Source organism: Solenopsis invicta, chromosome 4, assembly GCF_016802725.1.
Source record: "Solenopsis invicta isolate M01_SB chromosome 4, UNIL_Sinv_3.0, whole genome shotgun sequence".
NCBI lineage: Eukaryota > Metazoa > Arthropoda > Insecta > Hymenoptera > Formicidae > Solenopsis > Solenopsis invicta.
The window spans coordinates 1,769,732-1,785,216 of NC_052667.1; the positions used below are offsets into that span (position 1 = coordinate 1,769,732).

The 15,485-nt window shown below is 39.6% G+C and overlaps 4 protein-coding genes across 7 annotated transcripts; 1 reads left to right on the forward strand and 3 right to left on the reverse strand.

Moving 5' to 3' along the window:
* Positions 1-1,253: 1,253 nt before the first annotated feature.
* Positions 1,254-7,239, reverse strand: LOC105195732 (glycerol-3-phosphate dehydrogenase, mitochondrial). 3 transcript variants are annotated; one of them, XM_011161293.3, is made up of 12 exons: positions 7,064-7,239; positions 5,580-5,715; positions 5,243-5,399; positions 4,958-5,180; positions 4,730-4,893; positions 4,536-4,648; positions 4,269-4,462; positions 3,793-4,181; positions 3,407-3,657; positions 2,979-3,326; positions 2,768-2,866; positions 1,254-2,243 (listed from the first exon to the last, which is right to left on the reverse strand). In XM_011161293.3, the coding sequence occupies exons 2-12, from the start codon at positions 5,679-5,681 to the stop codon at positions 2,109-2,111; spliced, it is 2,175 nt and encodes a 724-aa protein (XP_011159595.2). In that variant the 5' UTR covers positions 5,682-5,715; positions 7,064-7,239; the 3' UTR covers positions 1,254-2,108. The 3 variants fall into 3 exon arrangements, with proteins under 3 accessions (XP_011159595.2, XP_011159594.2, XP_039304471.1); XM_011161292.3 differs by lacking the exon at positions 2,768-2,866 and adding an exon at positions 2,620-2,721 and having other exon boundaries at positions 7,064-7,237; XM_039448537.1 differs by lacking the exons at positions 2,768-2,866; positions 7,064-7,239 and adding exons at positions 2,620-2,721; positions 6,510-6,649.
* LOC120357622 lies at positions 6,233-7,057 on the reverse strand. Its single transcript, XM_039448541.1, has 2 exons — positions 6,584-7,057; positions 6,233-6,509 (listed from the first exon to the last, which is right to left on the reverse strand). Exons 1-2 carry the CDS (start codon positions 6,858-6,860, stop codon positions 6,436-6,438), a joined length of 351 nt encoding a protein of 116 aa, XP_039304475.1. The 5' UTR covers positions 6,861-7,057; the 3' UTR covers positions 6,233-6,435.
* A 485-nt stretch (positions 7,240-7,724) lies between the features above and the next one.
* Positions 7,725-13,339, reverse strand: LOC105195731 (coronin-1C-A). Of its 2 annotated transcripts, none has more exons than XM_011161290.3 (6): positions 13,151-13,339; positions 11,553-11,763; positions 10,824-11,305; positions 8,771-9,149; positions 8,447-8,686; positions 7,725-8,378 (listed from the first exon to the last, which is right to left on the reverse strand). In XM_011161290.3, the coding sequence occupies exons 2-6, from the start codon at positions 11,748-11,750 to the stop codon at positions 8,190-8,192; spliced, it is 1,488 nt and encodes a 495-aa protein (XP_011159592.1). In that variant the 5' UTR covers positions 11,751-11,763; positions 13,151-13,339; the 3' UTR covers positions 7,725-8,189. The 2 variants fall into 2 exon arrangements, with proteins under 2 accessions (XP_011159592.1, XP_011159593.1); XM_011161291.3 differs by having other exon boundaries at positions 11,553-11,758; positions 13,151-13,287.
* A 150-nt stretch (positions 13,340-13,489) lies between these two features.
* LOC105195730 lies at positions 13,490-15,459 on the forward strand. Its single transcript, XM_011161289.3, has 5 exons — positions 13,490-14,500; positions 14,653-14,774; positions 14,849-14,970; positions 15,032-15,108; positions 15,263-15,459. The coding sequence occupies exons 1-5, from the start codon at positions 14,374-14,376 to the stop codon at positions 15,397-15,399; spliced, it is 585 nt and encodes a 194-aa protein (XP_011159591.1). The 5' UTR covers positions 13,490-14,373; the 3' UTR covers positions 15,400-15,459.
* Positions 15,460-15,485: the final 26 nt, after the last annotated feature.

The following is a 15,485-nucleotide window of genomic DNA, read 5'->3' on the forward strand; positions in this document are numbered from 1 at the left end:
TTCATTCGCGGGAACGGTACGGACAATAATCGCAGCGGCATCGTTCACGAGAGCTCATCACCGACGACGCGGCTGCCTCGCTCGTCCTCGCTCCTCCTGCATACCGCGTAACTCCTATGAGTCGCGCGCGCACACGCACACATTCGCACACATTCGCACGTGCCACGCGACGCACCTCGCTCGCTGTTCCGCGCACTGTGCTTCGGCGACGACGTTGCTCCGCAGCTGGGCGATTCGCGGCTCGCTTTGCGATGTGTCGTACTGTATTCGTAGGACTCGCGTAGCACGCGCCGCAACCAGCGTTCCGCTTTCGACGAACGTATCGCACCTGTCTCAAACTTGCGTCCTGCGAATCGCAGGACGCGCGGAAGACACTCGCTACGCGAGGGACGAAACAAACGGAGAGGAGCTTATCGCTTATACGCGCGCCCGTTAAACGGATACACTGGCACGTGCACGCCCGATATACCGCCCACCGCGCGCGTTCCGTTTAATCGTCTATCGTGTGGAAATGGAACAACGAACACTAACAAATGTCGTCCTACAGAGAACGGAGAGCGCGGAGTGCACATACTCGCCGACGCGAAGCGTGAATGGGCGGTGCAGGAGACGGCAACGTCGCTGTTTCCGTCGCCACGATGGCACGGGCTCGGCGATTGGTCGGCTCTGGTACGCGCGACCGCTCGGCCGGCGTCGCCCGCCAGTCCAATTTCCGGCAGCTGGCCGGGGCGTCGTACGGCAGGGGCGTACGTGAGAACACTTCGGCAGACGCCCACCCTATTAAAGGGGGCTTAAACCACGCGTACCCTCCTACTTTCTCTAGCCTTCCGCGTTCTCCCACCTTTCACCTAGCGTATACCGACCGTGAGCAACTACTCGCGTGGCGTGTGTCGGGAACGCGATTCTTCGCTAATAATAAGCGCGTTAATAATAACGAGTTAAAGCGCTCCTTACTGTCAGAAAAATTATGAGAAAAAAAACGTTTCTTCTTGGAGCGTTCCATTCCTCCCTTCGCTTTGTTACGCAAAGATTTAACATCCTTGAACAAATTGACACTCCCCCTCTTCTTTCCCTCAAAGAATCTATTAAAAACTCTCTACAGACTTTTTTTCTCGATCATCGTGACGATAAAATTATCGAGAAACTTTCCTCGATACGTCTTACGTTAAACACGCAGACCAATGAATGTCGATTTGTGATATAATTTGTAGCACGTCACCAATTGATAAAAAAATTGGAGAAACTACTACAAATTACTCGTTTTTCGGTTTTATTGATACGATGATGATGAAATAAATTACAAGGCAATATGCTTGTTACTGTGTCATGTTACAGTTATAATAAATTAAATGACATTCTCATGATATATCTTTAGTTTGTACATTAGTATTTGATACAAAGATGATAGTGTATAGTTCGCCCCATTACCGGCTCAGTTTCAAAGACCAGACGACAAAATTTCTTTAAAATGATGTAGTCAAAGCATATCTTACAGCAACGCTATATTCACAATTTTGTAGATTAACGTTTTGACGAGAAAGAGAGCGATTTACTCTCTTTAAAGTTAAATAATACATAATATACAATTGTAATGCTATAAATACTATGTTGAGACGATTTAGGATGGTAAGTTCCAATATTTTCTATAAAGTACACTCTTAACGAGAGTAGACAACAATAGAATTATAGCAGTGATGTATCAATATTGATTATATATACAAATAGAACAAACAAAGATACGTTCCGTATTTTGTACATAACATAAATGTTATATACAGCGCACGTCAAATCGTGAAGAGAGAAATCCTATGCGTAAATAAAAATTGATTTTACAATTGGTTTTACTAATCGATAAAAATCTCCACGATAGATGTACGTACAAAAACTTGATGATTATGAATTGTTCGATATGAAATATTTGTAGATTAATATATTTTTAATTATTGTTCGAAATAGAGTTTTACTTTGCAAGACGTCGTTTGATTCTTTTGTTTCGACGATACAGTCGATCGAATAAATTGAAATTCTTTAAAATGTGAAAGTAAAACCTGTCCAATTAAAATGTTAGATTAAAATATTCAAAAATTCTGCAGTGGAGATGAATTTTCTTATAGTCCACCACCTGATCTCTCGACGCTTATTTGTTTCTTGAGCATGTCTTTTTCGTGCTGCGCTTCTTCCATTTCAGCCATCCGTGCGAAACGTGAGTATGCCACGTGGCCAGACTTAATAGCTGACATCATCTATATATAAAAATAATACATGTTTATTATGTATACACATGTAGCAAGAGATAAAATGATGTAAAGAATATGTTAAAAAATCTCCAAACAAATCATATAAAATAACTTTAAATGATATCACAATGCATGCAATACAAGCGTACAAAAAAAATAAAAAATAAAAAAAAGGAACAATGTAATAAATTGCTAAATACTCTAATTGCTAATTTATCGGTTTAGAAGTTATCAAAGATTAGTGTAAAATCATCATGTAAAAACAAACAAAAATATTCTAAAAAGAACTATTTCACTGCACAAAAGAATAACAAAAGACAGAAAAAAGAATAAGAAAAGAAATCCGACTGTGACTGTGTGCATAATGCGCAATGTCACAGACCTGAAGATATTCATCCAATTCAACTTGACCGTTCATATTGGTGTCAATTTCGCGCAGAATTTCATGAAGTTCATCGCCCGGTACTTCCTTATCCCCAAAGAGCTGCGAAGAGAAAGAATGTACGTTAAATATATATTTGATAGTTTACCTGTAGATAGTCTTGTAATTCCATTTGGCCATTGTAAGCGACATCAATTTCATTCAACAAGCTATGCATCTCGTCCTGGTTCATGTGTATACCTAATACCTGCGTATCGGCGGTTAATAGATCTCGATAATAATCAAAGAGATCAGAAATGATCAAAAATATCAAAGATATCGAAAAAATACCGAAATGTATATACAACAGATGTACAAACCTTCAGTCCTCGCCTAATGTCATTGATAGATACGTATCCTTTTTTATCCTTGTCTATAATACGGAAGCGCTTGATGTAGAGTTGAACTTCGTCCTTGCTAAGATTAATGGGAATCTTGTCGCGAGAAGCACGGTTCACCATCTGACCCATCTCATGAGCGAGAAACTCGCTGGCCTCGCGTTGCTGCTTCTTCTTCTCCTCCGCCGACCAGTGCAACTCCTCGGCCATGATATCTATGATGCCTGGCAATGCCTCTTGAGCCGCTTGAACATTGAGGAAAGCGAGTCGCAATCGACGCGCGATCATGTCAATCGCGGTTCTAGCGTACTCCCGCACACCATAACGTATCTGAAATACATATTTAGTATATTTTACGGGAAAACTCAATTGATCGATCGAAATTTTAAACAATTTGAAGAGACAATTACTTCAGCGTCGATGTACGGAAATTCTGGGTGAATCTTTTTTCCAATAATAGGCCATCGTTTTCCCGTAAGCGAGGCCATTTTAGCTACGGCAAATGCTCGATCGCCATAACTCTTGGACAAATGTTGCGCGACCTCGCATTCTAAACCGAAATCCTGCACCAATCTAATGTACATCGTAGGGCTCCAGCCCTGAGCACCTTCCAGAAGAAAGCCATCAGTCTGGCAGGGTCTTTCTGGTTCTAGGTTGCAAGCTTTAAACAAACATTAATAAGTTTTTTATAACGTTTTACATTATAAAAATAAGACAAGTGCAAGAATATATAGAGCGGAAAAAGGCACACACTTAAGCACAGATTTTTAATGATCGCTCGATTAACTCCCCTGACCTTTTATAGCTGCGTCAATGGTTTCTTGAGCCATCGCTCGGTAAGTCGTCCATTTGCCGCCTGCTATCGTGATAAGATTCGTAGGACTAACGTGCACAATATGATTCCTAGCGAGCGATTGCGTGTTCGGTTTATTTGGATCAGAAACGAGCGGCCTGATACCGCTCCAGGCAGAGAGAACGTCACCACGGCGAACCTCAACGTCTGGGTTCAAGTAGTTCTTCACTTCCTGCAGAATGAACATAATCTCGTCTTCCGTGGGCCGAGGATTGTGCGTTACCTCGCAGGGTAGATCAGTTGTTCCTGCGATTGTTTGCTTTTGCCATGGCAAAAAGAAAATTACTCGGCCGTCACTCGTCGCTGGATCAAGTAGACCCATTTGGTCAGGACTGAAAATGTCATGAAATAAGCAACCGGTGTACAAATTATAACGAATTAAACAATATGTTATTGATGTTAGCGATTATTCTTTTTACCTGTAATATCCTGGCAATACTATGTGAACGCCGGAAGATGGGCAGCAGATAGACGCGACATTTTGATCGTCCATCTTTCTAATATGATCTGTGAAGGGGCCGGTCGCATTAATTATTGCCTTAGCCTTTACGTCCCACTCTTCTCCCGTAAGCTCATCTCTGAGGTGAGCTCCCACAAGGACTCGTTTGCCATCCTTTTCAAGAACAAGGAAAGAAATATTTTTATAATACATTCTCATATCTTCATGTATATTCGCGAATACCTACCCTGTCGAGACCTTTCAATAAGTTGACTACTTTAACATGATTTACGACTGTCGCCCCGTGTCTCGAGGCTGTTAGAGCGACCGCCAAATTCATCCTAGCATCGTCTTGTTGACCTGTATTATGCCAATAGCACGTTTATTCAAAAGACAGTTTAGCTATGTACAAATTATAAGAAAAAATAATAAGATAACTACCATCGTAATATACAATAGCTCCCCTCAATTTGTCGCCTTTCAGCATCGGAAAAAGTTCCAGAGCGTTCGATTTACTTAAGTAATACGAGGATTTGACCGTTTTACTACCCGCTACCAAATCGTACATCTTAATGCCGAACCAATAATAAGGAATTTGCCACCATCTAAAGAAAATATTAGAAATATGCGTGAAAAAGAAATTTATGCTTTGTTAATGCATAAACGTACGTGTAAACCGGTAGCATAATAGGCAACGGATGCGCCAGATGAGGTGCGCTTTCCAGCATCGATGCACGTTCGTGAAGGGCCTCTTTTACCATTTTGTATTGCTCGATGTCCACCTGCATGATCGCTTTCTGCAGGTATCGTACGCCGCCATGAATTAACTTCGTGCTCCGAGACGACGTGCCCGATGCAAAGTCGTCAGCTTCGACTAACGCAGTTTTCAGACCTTCGAAAAAAAGATACGGAAAATATTTTGTATGAACAAAAGACAATCTATAATAATTGTACCTCTTGTGCAAGCATCCAGTGCACATCCTGCTCCTGTCGCACCACCACCGATTATCAACACATCATAGTCCTGCGATTTCAAAACCTTCACTTGATCTTCTCGAGTCGGCAACGTTCTTCGAGGTGGTCTTGGTTTTCCCTTGACCTCAGCGTGTACCTACAATCGAGCCACAAATATATATAGATATATGCATACATGTGATTAATCATATCAAGTTGATAGATCTAATGAGACACATGGCGTTATGTAACACAATAATATCAAGTGCATGTGCATGCAGGATTTTTGAAGAATCTCAGCGTCATTCATCTCATTATGCTATCACGTCGCACTGACCGTGGTATCTGATAAAAGGAAGTATGAAGTAAGGAAGTATGAAGTAAGAGTACCAGCACCTATGGCACTCGCTCCAGCTACAAACAACCTGAGCGACGCCATCGTCTGTCACGAGCTCCTCAATTTTCCTGAAAATCTGAAATCAAGAGAAGAGCATAATGATAAAATTATAAAATATATAAATCATCAAAATCTAGATTATAAAATCTGTATCTGTATATTATATAATATATAATTTATACAATTAAAAAATATACAAATGGAGAAGAGATTTAAAGAATAAAATTTGCATAAATTAACAATTTTCTAGTTAAATATTTGGAGCAAATAACTTTTCTCTGTATAAAAAACTAATAACGGAATATATTGATCTTTACTTCGAATATTTAAAAATCTTAATATTTTAACATTTTAATGTTCTGGTCTTTGTAATTTAGACCAATTTTTTAAAAAAAGATAATAATGATATAAAAAATTTTAAAATACAATTGTTGAGAAATAATTCATAAAAAATATCAAAACAATGAACTATAAATATTGAAAACAAGAAAGGCATAAACTAGGACATTTTGTACGTTATTGTACGCTGCGCGTTCAACAGACACAGTCTATAAATAATTTAAAGATTGTGCATCGTGTCGTGAAATGTACCACGATGGACGCAAGGCTGAGGCTCATTATTATAGTTATTATCACGGCGACTAATGTTCCGCTCGACGACCTTGATAAGAGCCCGAAACACGTGGGATTACGCAAGTGACATTCGGCGTTACACCCATGCGGATGCGACTGATAAACCAGATAAACGGCGGTATAATCATGTAACCGGTGCGTGCAACAGAAATCCGGGTATCTACTACTGTGAGTCGTCGTCTAACGTAACGCTATCTCGATCTTTAAATATCTCTATGAAGTGTGAATCATACAGACCTGAGAAAAAAGAGAAAAAGGAGCTAGATATGATTTACGTCACAAGATACGTTATTACAAAAGACTTTTTCTACCAAGACCCTTGAAATCGATAACGGTCAAACTCGCCGGCATCGCGCTCGAGAAAGGTGATCTCGCGAGACAACCGCCTTGAGATGAGTGTACTACATAACGCGAGACTACAATGTGATGTCGCAAGGTTACAGCTAAAATAGCACAAGCAAAACTCGACAGACGCGCGTCCGTGCCAAGTACATTGAAATGTCCTTCAATTATTATGCGTACATTATTTATCTTATATGCGTTATTCAATCTTTTGTCCCGAGGCTCCTCGCGATTCAACGTCGTCATCACTGGACCACCAGTGAAACGAATGCAAATCAACTGTCTCGAGTCTCTTGAGAGGATTCGCTTGCCAAGATGTTCGAAGACGAATGCTCACGCATCACGTCGGATAACGAATGATATCGTTATTAGCCAACGTCGAGATTACGGGTCAATCGGGAAATCGGAGTCTAAACCAAAAGCCGGTTTCCCGTAGGCGACATACTCACTGAGTTAAAGGGACGTGACTTTCGCTCTTACACCGAACAGGTAGTTTGACACTAGGATTTCGCGTGGAGCATTATCCTTCAATGACCACCAGGTATTCACGCCAGTAACAAACACCTGCAAACACCCACCACCCACGACCGATGACTGATGTTGACTGAGCTGACTGAGCGGCGAGCGCTGAGAACTGAGAAATAACTCGACGGCGATCGTCGAAATAAGTGATGTTTCCGATGTTGACCGGCAGAGTGTCGGTTATCGAACTGTCGTATCGGCCGCAGATTTTCTTGCAGAGATCTCTTCGTTAGCGATCTGCGGACATACTCCTATCAATTCGAATCGCGTTGATCAATTAGAACTCAAAATAGATTAATTTTGAACTCGGTTTAACATTTTTTTATTTTTTTTAGTTCTGATTAAAAAAAAAGTTAAAGTTTACATTGGTAGAAAAGAATGTAAGGAAGGCTTCGATTAAACCCTGATCAACTTAATCGACGATTAATTCACACTTATTTCATATTGTATATTAATATAGAATTTTTTTTATATATGAAAAAGTTGAAGATAAGGAATATTATATAGCTAGAATTTTACTTGAGTTTTGCCAGTTAAATTACTGATCAAGTTAACTGCTCTGAGGCTCGCACAAGTATAAATCACGCATTGAAACAAAATAATACTCTTTGTTATTTAACAGCAAATATCTGTACAAGTTAGGCACTCGCGTATGTCACAAATTATCATTCGTACAAAGGTTCATATACATAAAAGTCTCGTACGCTGGATGTGTTATATCGATCGAAAACTTAACTCTAGGGACATACATTGTCATGTATGGCTGTAACGCCTGTAAAATATATAATATATATATAGAATAGTAAAACATGTAAACATAATACAAATGCAGAGAATGTACGATGAATGGATGTACAATAAATAGCAAAGATCGTTGCAGAGTCAGGGACACATGGCGTCGCTAAAACCTACTATTTACACAAGGTGTTATATCAAAATATACGATCATTCTTATTAGAAGACATTAGTGATTCTAATCAAAAATATTTTTGTTAGAAGTACAACGTCGCGCCGGAGACTTCGGTCGTCGGGAACAGAAATTTCCGGAAATTTCTATACTTCATCAGAAGCAAGCGTTTCCTTGCCATCAGGAGAAGCTGATTTCTCCTTCCTTTCTTTCCTCTCTTCTTCCTTCATTTGAAGAGCGACCGCCGACTCCAGTACTCGTATCCTGCCCTCGTGCTTCACGATCACTGCCTTTAATTTTCTTATCTCTTCTCTACACTCCTTCAATAATTCCTCCTACAATCGTGGAGTTTAGTTTTTATTCGCGATGAAAAAAAAATGATCGAATATTTCTGGATACATACGCAAACTCCCGGCGAAATATCCGTGGCGTTTTGTGCATTAGATGCAACCTTGGCACCTTTACTCAATATATTAGATTTCTTTTGTACTTTAAGCTCGTTCTTAGAAGCGGTTGGTTGATAGCCGTCCCTGAGAGATATTAACACTGGTTCTGCATCAGTACCGGCTTGCCATTCTTCCGCAGAAATCGCGGCAGTGTCACCAGGAGTATCAGGATACAAGTCTTCTTGGAAGAGTTCGGACTGAAACATCAACGAAACAAACGTTACTTCTTGAAACAATTCTCTTGTTTTACAGTTTCAAAAAGTGAAATAATGCTTTTTTACCTTTCTTGGCACCGTCATAGATACTACTTGACAAAAGCCCGAGTTATTTAATCGATAGAATCTGGTTATTTCACAGCTATTAACGTCACAGCCCCGTTTTGGCATCATTCCTATACCCCGTTGAGGATCGGGAGTTTGAAAAGTATTGATGTAATGAACGAATGGCGGTTCGGGCGTAATTTCAAAGTATCGGATCACAGAATCGCCCTTGCCACATAAATATACTAAATTTGTATCGGGATCATACAAGGGGAACATAACTCCATTGCTCGTATCTAGTTCTACCATAACTATGGGCTCGCCCAACATGTCAGGAGCTCGTAATGAATATTGCCTTTCCGACATTTTACTAAAACCCGTCGTAAAGATCAGGCCACCCCTGAAAACACAGTACAAATAACTTAATCAATATACACAATATATCGCAAAAATTTCACCAATATCTAATGCGGTAGCTTTTTATTATCTAGTGTGTTAATTGTTTATACACACATATATATACATAGACATATTGTAATATATATTCACATTGCATTACTTTGTAATATCTTATTATCATATTTACATACAGAATTTACATTAATCATCAAAACTTTTTTACTACATCCACCTTGTTACCACCTCGTTATATATAGAACAATCTTTTATAACACTCGAAAGCGTTGTTTTACCATAAACAAGACACATACTACAATATAGAAAATATCACAATTACTATACACAAACTGTACAATACTTGCTTGCATAAACTAATGCAAGTACAAATTTTGTACATCCTTTCTTTCATAAGTAAAAAACAACAATTATCATAATATTGTTTTACAAAGACATCTCTACAAAAAATAAAATATATATATTTGTTTTTGTAACTTACAATTATTTAAGCATTCTAACATTTACAATTTGAATTAATAACTTGGTGCACAATACTTACTGCAATATTTATGGAGAATTACAGAGCACACACATCTTGATATTCGTATATATTAAGTTGGCATCTTCGTCATGTCGAAAATTCAGTCTGGCGATCTTTCCATTAAAAATTACAGAATCTTGCACTACACAAACCGGAAATACAAGGTGATAAAAATAAGTGTACTTTTACGAATGCATAACATGTTTGTCTTATAAAACAATCGCGGAAAGAAGCACGAAAAGTACTATGTGTATGTCGACGCAAATATATATAGTCACGTCAAGTTATTAGTCGAAAATATCTCTCAAAAAAAGGCAGAAAGGGAACAACAACATGGAAAGGAAGAGTTCCAATATTGTGGCTATATCTAAAAAAAACATCTCTAAACAATTCTACCAACATAGATTATGTATAATGAATTATTATTTATATTTGTGTAAAAAGGTGGATGTATACCATTTGATGATTACGTTTTACAGATACATATTTTACATTTTTTACATTTGTTTTCTTGTGAAGGCTCTTTAATTAAACTTTTTCAACACCTAATATAAAAAGAATAAAGAAGTTACAACTTTGTACAATATTATTCACACATTCCTTTTTGTTTGGTATTTATCTACATCCACACTCTCTCATGCAAATTCACTCGTTAGTTGAATTCACTCTTCCTCTTACAAAATCATAGCCATAAAAATTGGTTATTTCAATATTCAAGTATTGGCAATGTAGCATTCTGAATTCATATCATGTATATGTAAAGACGTTAGAGAGATTGTGAAAAAAATGTTTTGTCATTTTCATGTTAATAATGCATTTATACATTTCAAAAAGTGATTTGAGTATTGTAATATGTTTGCACGGATATGTTGTATTTGTGAAATGAGATTGATGCAATTATAAATAAATATACTATTTCCAGCAAAATCACATCTCCTTTACTTACTTTAATATTTAATAAATTAGAATTCAGTTTTGAGAATTCAATCTATATTTTTTTTCAAAATATCTGTTTTCTTCTTTTGTTGCATCAATCCAATTTTTTTATACATAAATAAAAATATATGTGAATAATATATAGCAATAAAAAGAAGCGATCAAATGTGAAGAATAAAATGTAATATGTAGAGTACGTACCTAAGAAAGATGGCACGAGTCGCTTTGCTACCTTCATGTGCTATAGCTTCCTCTAATATCTCTCCTGACCTCGGATCCAGAATTCTAATTTTTTTATCTTTGCATGTAGTGACTAAACGAGATCCGTCCCAGTTCCAGCATGCGGAATAAACTACATCTGGATGACATTCGATGCGCATCAAAGCCTCTCCCGTGCCAACGTTCCAAATGATAACGAGATTGTCCGAGCCAGCTGTGAGCAATACGTTTAATGCAGTGGGATGCCATAGCACTAGACCGACTCTGCGTTGGTGCAGCTGCAAGTCTACTATTGATTCGGTCAACGTCCTGGAAATACCTCCATCGGGTATTTGCCATACTTTGACAACACAATCCTCAGAGCCAGAGGCTATGACATTGTCATTATGAGGACACCACGCAATATCTAATACAGGTCCCTTGTGTCCACCTACTAAAGGATAGTCCGCCGATATTCTTCCTACCTACAAATGTTTTACAACAGAGATCAGCTACCAATTATGGGTGAGAGCAAGAAACTTGAAATGTACATCACAAACTGTCATTTGGAAAGCTATGTCATTACTACTGTGCTACTGTGTAATAATATATATGCACACGACATGCCGATCCAGTTGCGTAGCCAATGAAACGAGAGAAACTCGGCGAGGAAATTAGGACAGGTAGAAATGTAAAAGAGAGGAGAGAAAGAAAAGAAAAAAGAAATCTCACCTTATTGTGCGGTAGGACGATGAAGGCACCGCCACCCGCAGACTCCACGATGATGGCGAGAAACTTGGGATTGACGGCGCAGAACGTCGAATCCCACGACGACTTGGACACCCTGATATTATCGTAGCATTGCTCGCGCTTCAGAGGAGTTCCGTACACGTGGCGGAACTTGCTGGTGCGCACCACGCGGAAAGACATATCTGCACCTGCTCTGCAATCAGCGAAGCGGACGCGACGTGTGAGACAGAAAGAGAAAGGAAGAAATGCGCGACGCGTGAGGTGGAGCGGTCTCCGACGTGTGCCGGTTCTTCTTGTGTGTCTATCCGCGATTATTTTAATAAATTATCGTGGTATACACACGCGTCCGCGGCACGGGCGTGGGCGTCGCGTGAAACATCCCCGCTCTTTATAAATAGATTCCCCACTCTCCCCATTTATCTTTCTTTCTTTTTCTCTCTTTCTCTCTCTGCTCCCTCATACACAAACGAATACGACCGCAATAAGAATGTATTTCGAATGCTCGGTCGCCTTCCGCCGTGTACATCTACGTGTTCGGCGCGACGGCCGCAGCATGCGTAATGAACAGCTTTACCGATTATTGCGGCGTGCGGACACGAGAAGAGAGAAAGAGAGAGATCGAGAGAGACGGAGAGAGAAAGAGAGCGCTTCCCGCGCTCCTTACATGGTGCATCGAAAAATGATTTCGATTCACCGAAATAGACGAGGTCGCGCGAGTGCGGCCGCGCCCGAGCGAGAGCGAGAGTGAGAGCGAGAGCGAGAGAGAGAGAGAGAGTATGAGCGCGCGCGGAGGATCGTGATTCACGAATGATTCGAAATAATACACGGCCCGCATATGTGTCATTCTCATCTTGACCTACTCGTGACGTGCGAGAGTGAGTAGCTCCGTGAGATCAGAGACAACGTTACAGTACGGAGCGATAAATTAGAAAAGCGAAACAAATTCTGCATCTCTTCACGATTTAGAGATGTATTTGTCCTTCTGCTGCTTTTTTTTTCTTCCGTTCCTTCGCCTGAGCAGCAAACTGCAGCAAAACTGCACGGAACTTGGCGGACCCGCGATAAGGCCGGTCTGCGGTTATCGTTATCCAACCGCGTTATCACGACGCGCTATCTTACGCGCCGGAACGCACTTTCAAGGTGCGTTAGTCACCACGTCCAACAAAGTTGAAAGGAAAAAAAACAAAAGAAAACTAATGGAGAGCGAGATTTGTATTTCCGCGCCACACGTATTTGCGAAAATACGAATCGCAGGAAACGTGAGCGAGTATGCGGAAAAAACCGCGCGAGGATCTCCCGCGAGACGTTCAGGAGAGAAAAAACACCTTATTTGGGAACGCGCACCCCGCCGATTCGAACAGCCACCCTCCGCGTGGCATTGCTGCACCGGTCTCTATCTATCGCTCTCTTCTTTTGTTTTTTCTCTTTTCCTCTCTCTCTCTCTCTCTCTCTCTCTCCCTTATAGACTCGTCCATCTCGTGCGCGATTTCATCTCGTTTTCAATCGGATTTCGTCGAAGAACGGTGGCTTTCTTGTTGATCACGCGAATTATCGATACATCACGACGAAGTAGTCGATACCTCTGGCGAATCCTACGCCGCGCACCTCTCCACTGTGTATTACACGCGCGTACGAGCGGAACTCGCGGACTAATTCTTGCTCCCTCCCGCTGTGACAGGAGATGCACGCTTTTGGAAGTGGACTCTTCTCCCCGCCGCTAACCTCCACTAAGCGACGACGGGCGTGCAGGCGTGCACGTTCGCGAGTGAGAGCTGGTGAGAGCGCGAGTGAGAGAGCGCCCCTTTCCGAGAGGAGGACATGCAGGCCTGTTCACACGAGCGTGGGGGAGATCGATCGATCGATGCGGCATACGCGGCAGACTTCACTTAAGACGCGCGATTGGCCTATAATTTTATTTTTCCACGCACAACTTCAGACGGTTAGAACGGAGCAGACGTTTAGATATTTTCCAACAATTTGACACAGTGTAACACATGAATCATTTTATCTTTGATGTTTGTCCAAGATTAAACAAGGATGAAATGATACTGTACTGAATTGCGTTTCCATGTTTCTTGCTGAAAAATGCTCCTTTGCAGATGACAATTAACCAATCGGATTTCTTCATCATTTTTATCCTGAAAAGAGAAATGATCGATTGAAGGTCGGTCCACAAACTCAAGCTAATCAAAAATGGTGAAACGGCCTTGATTCTCTTGTTTGTTATGTAAAAGTCTATACTTCTCTCTCCTTACTTGAATCTGCAAACTCGTATTGCGGATAGGCCCTTAGAGAGAATGCTGAACCGGCTGAACCCTATCTCTTTATAAACTTGTTATGAAGTGGAACTTGCCACTTCAACTTATCACTATACATTTGCTGATGAAATTAACGGACCGTTTGTATTAAATCAACTGTCAAAAGAATACGATTTTAAACTTTCAACCACTTTCAACTAAACACGAAACATGAGTATCTAGAGAGGACACATTCGATAGTATCCAACTTTAGACGTAAAGGTGTAAAATTTGTTCTCAGTAGCTGCACCACATTGTGTTTTCTGCACTTAAAACGAAATAGAAACACAATTCAGACGCTGGAAAGAAAGAGAGAAAGGACAAATGGTGTAAAAGAATCAGCTAACGAAACAAACCTGTGTATTGTCGACCCTGTTGGAGTCGTTGGAGATTCGAATTTATAACGTAAATTGACGTAACGTAAATGTGAAGTCGACAAACATCCGAGATTTCGTGTTTTGACGGAATAATCGCGTGATGAATTAATTTTAATGCTAGATTAAACTATGGAGGACATAGATTCGTTGAAAACGGAACTCGTGAACAAAGATGCGTTGACGCTTAGACAATTGCTGCTATCTAAGGTGGAAGATGTGGACGAAATCAAAAGGAGTCAGGATCAACAATTCAATGGTAAATCTTATTATTCCTATGTAAAATGATTTAATTTGGAAAGAAATAAATCTAGAAAGAGCCTATAAATTATAGCGTTAGTTGCTTAAACTTCTTATGAAATTATAGGGCAATGGTTGTATCTTTATATTTGTATACTTTTATATTTTCAGAGAATGAAACTAAAATTAAGGAATTAATGTCAAAATTGGCTGCTATAAAAGAAACCCTGAACACAGAGACTCAAACTTTAGAGCAAAGCAACGTTGAGTTGTTGAAAGAGAAGGATTGTCTAGTAAGTGTAACATACTTTTACTTTTTCTATACGTTTTGGATAGTCCTCCACTGCAAAATATTATTTTTCGACAGGAAGAGCTGGAAGCAGAAAAGAAGAAGCTTTTGCAAGAGATCAAACAGTTGGAAAAAAACCTTAACAGCTTGAAGGCTGCTAAGCCAAATTTTCAAGATCAGCAATTACTGGAGCAAGGAAAGTACGTATTGGCATTGCACATTAATGTATTGTTTTTTTTTATCAGAGTTATCGTTTTCTAGGAAAAAGTTGAAATTGTACAAGGATTTGATAAGGATACAATGGGATTATGAAGCTTCAAAGCACAGCATTAAAGGCTGTATCCTTTTTTTATATTCATACATGTAACTTGTGATGTATAGATGTAGCTAAAAAGATATGTTAAGTGTAATTTTGCATTTCACTGTTAGCCACTTTTTTTTGTCTACAAGTAAACAGATAAGCACATTCATGACCCTTAACTCTTAACACAGATGTCTCAAATAAACTTGACTATATTCATCACTTTTGTTATGAAAATGAAGAGATTAATGGCAAATTAATCGACTCACTGTGGCATGAAATATATTCATCTGTGAGCAAGGATGAAATTAAAGATGAGAATCTTTAATTGAATATTCCAGTTAATGTAAATATTATATCAAAATAAAAAAATGTATATAGTTTTTAATTTTTGATTATATTTTACACTTTATA

Bases quoted from the DNA above. Each gene is read 5' to 3' on its own strand.
- LOC120357622 (XM_039448541.1), bottom strand. From the start codon at position 6,860: ATGACGACGTTGAATCGCGAGGAGCCTCGGGACAAAAGATTGAATAAC. The intron at 6,510-6,583 runs GTAGAAAAAGTC...CTTTTTTCTCAG, and splicing joins TATCGATTTCAAGGGTCTTG to GTCTGTATGATTCACACTTC.
- LOC105195732 (XM_011161292.3), bottom strand. From the start codon at position 5,681: ATGGCGTCGCTCAGGTTGTTTGTAGCTGGAGCGAGTGCCATAGGTGCT. The intron at 4,894-4,957 runs GTACGTTTATGC...TATTTTCTTTAG, and splicing joins ATTATGCTACCGGTTTACAC to ATGGTGGCAAATTCCTTATT. The intron at 2,722-2,978 runs GTTTGTACATCT...TTCTCTTCGCAG, and splicing joins ACATTAGGCGAGGACTGAAG to CTCTTTGGGGATAAGGAAGT.
- LOC105195731 (XM_011161290.3), bottom strand. From the start codon at position 11,750: ATGTCTTTCCGCGTGGTGCGCACCAGCAAGTTCCGCCACGTGTACGGA. The intron at 9,150-10,823 runs GTACGTACTCTA...CTGTGTTTTCAG, and splicing joins ACTCGTGCCATCTTTCTTAG to GGGTGGCCTGATCTTTACGA. The intron at 8,379-8,446 runs GTATGTATCCAG...CCACGATTGTAG, and splicing joins ATATTTCGCCGGGAGTTTGC to GAGGAATTATTGAAGGAGTG.
- LOC105195730 (XM_011161289.3), top strand. From the start codon at position 14,374: ATGGAGGACATAGATTCGTTGAAAACGGAACTCGTGAACAAAGATGCG. The intron at 14,501-14,652 runs GTAAATCTTATT...TTATATTTTCAG, and splicing joins TCAGGATCAACAATTCAATG to AGAATGAAACTAAAATTAAG. The intron at 14,775-14,848 runs GTAAGTGTAACA...ATTTTTCGACAG, and splicing joins TGAAAGAGAAGGATTGTCTA to GAAGAGCTGGAAGCAGAAAA.